Source organism: Pseudochaenichthys georgianus, chromosome 22, assembly GCF_902827115.2.
Source record: "Pseudochaenichthys georgianus chromosome 22, fPseGeo1.2, whole genome shotgun sequence".
Classification (NCBI taxonomy): domain Eukaryota; kingdom Metazoa; phylum Chordata; class Actinopteri; order Perciformes; family Channichthyidae; genus Pseudochaenichthys; species Pseudochaenichthys georgianus.
This window is the reverse complement of record NC_047524.1, coordinates 13,229,395-13,233,692: the sequence shown is the minus strand read 5'-3', so window position 1 is coordinate 13,233,692 and position 4,298 is coordinate 13,229,395. Positions and strand designations below refer to the sequence as shown.

General features: G+C 41.6%; 1 protein-coding gene across 1 annotated transcript; it reads right to left on the bottom strand.

The window, feature by feature from the left end:
- Positions 1-467: 467 nt before the first annotated feature.
- htr1b (5-hydroxytryptamine (serotonin) receptor 1B) lies at positions 468-2,890 on the bottom strand. The gene has a single exon (XM_034111855.2). It carries the CDS (start codon positions 2,505-2,507, stop codon positions 1,386-1,388), a length of 1,122 nt encoding a protein of 373 aa, XP_033967746.1. The 5' UTR covers positions 2,508-2,890; the 3' UTR covers positions 468-1,385.
- Between the last annotated feature and the right edge of the window lie 1,408 nt (positions 2,891-4,298).

Below are 4,298 nucleotides of genomic sequence, written 5' to 3'. Positions count from 1 at the left end.
TCTTTTAAAACTCATGTCAAGGTAACATTTGACAACAAAACAAAATCTGTCAGAATATCTGAGCTGCTTTCAACATGCCAATAATGATAAAATAAATGTTTTTACTTCTGATTTTTGACTCATAAAACTCCCACTCGGGGCACCTAGTTAGGATGCCACCTGGGCGCCTCCCTAGGGAGGTGTTCCAGGCACGTCCAGCTGGGAAGAGACCAAGGGGTAGACCTAGGACCAGGTGGAGGGATTATATCTCTTCGCTGGCCTGGGAGCGCCTTGGGATCCCCCAGTCAGAGCTGGTTGATGTCGCCAGGGAAAAGAAAGTTTGGGGCTCTCTGCTGGAACTGCTACCCCCGCGACCCGACTACGGATAAGCGGGAGAAGATGGATGGAAAACTCCCACTCAACAACTGTGCCAAAGAAATAGCTTAAAGTCTTTATTGGACAGCATCTGGAACAGATACAATCCTAGAACAACATAATTTCACATAATGCTGACAAACTCAGTATTATCTTTATAGCTCTGCAGGCCAGGCTCTAAAATGTAAATCATTCTCAATAGTCATGATAGGCAGATCATTTCACACATGAAAATAACATTGTAGATACAGATTAAATGTAGCAGAAATTAGACCCACACAGTAAAATAAGGTGGTATTTGTTCAGCAACATTGAACTCATGGTCAGCTTTCAGCTTTCAGCTACAGTTTCTTTGTTTGACATCGATATTAATCTTTTCTCTTTTTTCAAACTGCATGAGTGTGATTTGTAAATGACAAAAGACAGCCATAGAGTAGCAGCTAGCAGTCCATGACCACAAGGAAAATATATACCACTGGTATAATTTATCAGAATACATAGACATGATGTACACATGATGCAAAAAGGATCTTGGGTACACATTTCATTTTTTCACTTATCATGTCAGATGTTCATGATCTCTGCTGCTACCTTGCATTAATGTGCCAGTCTTCACATGGAAGTAGCTCACTGTGCATTGGTTCACTGCAATACTCCAAACAGGAACACAGAATACAAAAAAAACATTACTGAATGTATCCTACAACACTGCACATTAGCTCATACAGAGAAGCATGTATGACAAGTGAGGTGTGAAGCTGAATTTCTCCTACTTCTTAAAGTCAAATCCTTTTCTTTTTTTTTTAAATCAAAACAAGCTTTTTACCCTGTTTTGGTTTTAGCATCACATCCATGGGATTTACTTTACTACTTTAATAAAAACTAGAATTATGTATCTCATGTCTGCACATCCTCTTGTCAGTCCCAGAAATTATATTTGTTATGGCATTCTTATTATATTATCTGATACATTTATATAACGTTATATCAAAACATAAATACATCTTATTGGAGACTAAAATCACATTCCTTTACGACCTGCAGCATCTGAAGCGCAACAGTTTATGGAAAGCCTTCTTGAAGTCCTCATTGGACATTGTGTATATGATAGGGTTGACGAGGGAGTTCAGATAGCCCAACCAGTTGAAAAAGTCAAATAGCTCGGGGTTGAAACATGTTTCACACGTGGCCACCACCAATGTGTAAATGAAAAAAGGAAGCCAACAAACAATATAAGCGCCGAGGATTATCCCTAAAGTCTTTGTCGCCTTTCTCTCTCTGGCTGCAGAAATACGCTTTTTCTCCAAAAACGCGTCTGACACGGTCACTTTCACCTGGTTCTCGCTTGTTGAAGACCCGGTGTCGCTGGACGGGGTGTCGTGTTTCCCACACTGCAGAGACGCCACGGATCCCGGAGAGTTGGTGACCAGGTGCGCAGAGGTGAGTCTCTTCCCCACCTTCTTGGGGGACTGCTTCAGGATCCGTTTCCGTGCCTCCACGTATATCCGCCCGTAGAGGACAATCAGCAGCAATGTGGGGATGTAGAAAGCCCCAAAGGTGGAGTAGATGGTGTAGAAAATATGATCCGTGTTGACGCTGCAGCTGGTCAGCTCCTCTGCCTTCACCTGCCTCCAGAAGAGAGGCGGCAGGGAGATGGAGATGGCGATGACCCAGGCTGTGGCCACCATGCCTGCTGCGCGCCCCGGCGTGCGCTTTTTGGTGTACTCCACTGCGTCCGTGATGGCCCAGAATCTATCCAAAGCGATTACGCACAGGTGGAGGATGGACGCCGTGCAACACGTAATGTCCGAGGAGAGCCAGATGTCGCACACGATTTGCCCCAGCGTCCAGGTGTGGATGACCGTGTACAGGACGCAGATGGGCATCACCAGGATGGACACCAGCAGGTCGGTGATAGCCAGTGAGGCGATCAGAAAGTTTGCAGGAGTTTGCAATTTCTTAGACTGGGAGATGGTTGCGATTACGAAGGCGTTAGATAAAGTGGTGGCGAGCGTGATAACGGAGAGGATAACTGCCAGGCTGATCTGAAAGGCGAGACTCTCTGCCACATCCACAGTGGATGGATCTGTAATAAAACTGTCGTTTGTGCTGTTCACCGGCTGAGTTGGCTCGACTTGACCGAAACTCTCCATAACTTTTAATCACTTTTTCGCATATTTTATGTTGCCCTCTGATATGTTAAGGTGCCCTTTCTCTTGATGGACGTCGCCTTTTCCGTGCCATCCGGACAGATAAATGGCATAGTCAGTCAGAAAAATAAAAACGGATTCCTTTCTTCCAGGTTTTAATGTGCAGGTGCACATTCTGGAAACAAATAAAGTATCCATTCTACGCAATTCATACTTTTCCGTTTTGTAGCCATAAAAACAGTTCCTCAATTGCTGTAGGCTACACAACATTAAAGAAAATTAATATGTGTTAAAATTCAAATGAGGAGTGGTTTGTCCTGATTTCCCAACATCTGGGACGATTTCAGGGATAATCCTCCTGTAGGGCAGAGGTTCTCCAGAGCGGTGTCTCCTCAGGCCCCCTGTGGATGAGTGGTGAGCAAACCCAAAGTCTCAGTTTTATGGAGACTCTGACATCAGACAAGCACCACTGATCAGCCTTGTTTCTCTCTCTCTATCCATCTCTCTCTCTGTGGAGAGTATCTGCTGGGTCATAGTGCCCAGTGTGTCTCATATGGTGCCCACTAAAGATTGTAATTTAACCCATAATGACCCACCGTGACACGGGTGTCACATGAACTTTAAATGTTCTGGAAAGTTCCTTATACAGCTTTAGCCTTTATTTTATCTGATGAAGTCCCTAAGTGACACACACTGAACAGACTGGTGGGTCATGGTCCAGGACATTTGATTGTGTGTTCCCATAACAACATGTCCAAGATGTCGATGTGCCAGACTAACACATGTGACAGAACTAGCTACATTTCAAAAGCTTTTTTTTGTTGCTAAAGGTAAAATTCAAGCCATTTAAGAATTAAAATGCTTACAGTACATAACATGTCCTTTATTAAATTTAACCTGTTGTGGAAACATTTATTGATCAAATTGATAAGAAACAGATGAGATAAATATCGCTGTGACACTGGTGTCACATCGGGACTTTAACCCTAAACTTTCACAGTAAACCGAAAGTGACATATATGCAATTAGAAATATTATTATGATCTGCTCAGTTCATTTAGCTGATTCAATTATATTGAGTTAATATGTTCTTATTCTTCAATTCAAAGAATGTTCAAACTAATTTAAACCAAAAAATCATCCTCATTAATTAAGTTAAAAATAAGAGTTACTTTACCATTAAAGCCCAATGTGACATATATGTCACATTTCAGATATTTGTCACTAGGGGGGGTTTCTTGTCAGAAATGTTTTCTAGGTGCTCTATTTAGTCTAAATTATGTTCCCCTTAATTTTCCCAAAAGTAGAAATGGGTCCGGGTTCTAATTGGATCAAAATACCTTTTTTTCTTCACAAAATTGAAAAATACTTTCAATTTATTTTCTGCCAATGACCCCTTACACCAGTGGCGGCCGGCCCATAGGGGCGCTAGGGGCGCCGCCCCACCTCTTGCCAGATACAAAATAAAAAATAAAAATAAATATTAAATAAAAAAATATATATTTAAAAAATATATATTTAAAAAAATATATATTTTATAATTTAATTTTTAATGAACAAGGTAAATATCATACAATTGGTATCACAAAAATGTATAATCTACAATACAATCTCGTTTAAAATTGTGTTACGATGTCTAAAGTTACTGATAAGTCACCTGTTTCCTGCCTGGCCTTGCCCATGGCATTAGTTTATCATTACCGGGCAGAGCCCCCGAGCGAAACAGCAGCAACCAGCACATTGCAAAAGTCTCAATAGTAAACTGTGCCGCCGAAACATAATTTCAGCCAATCA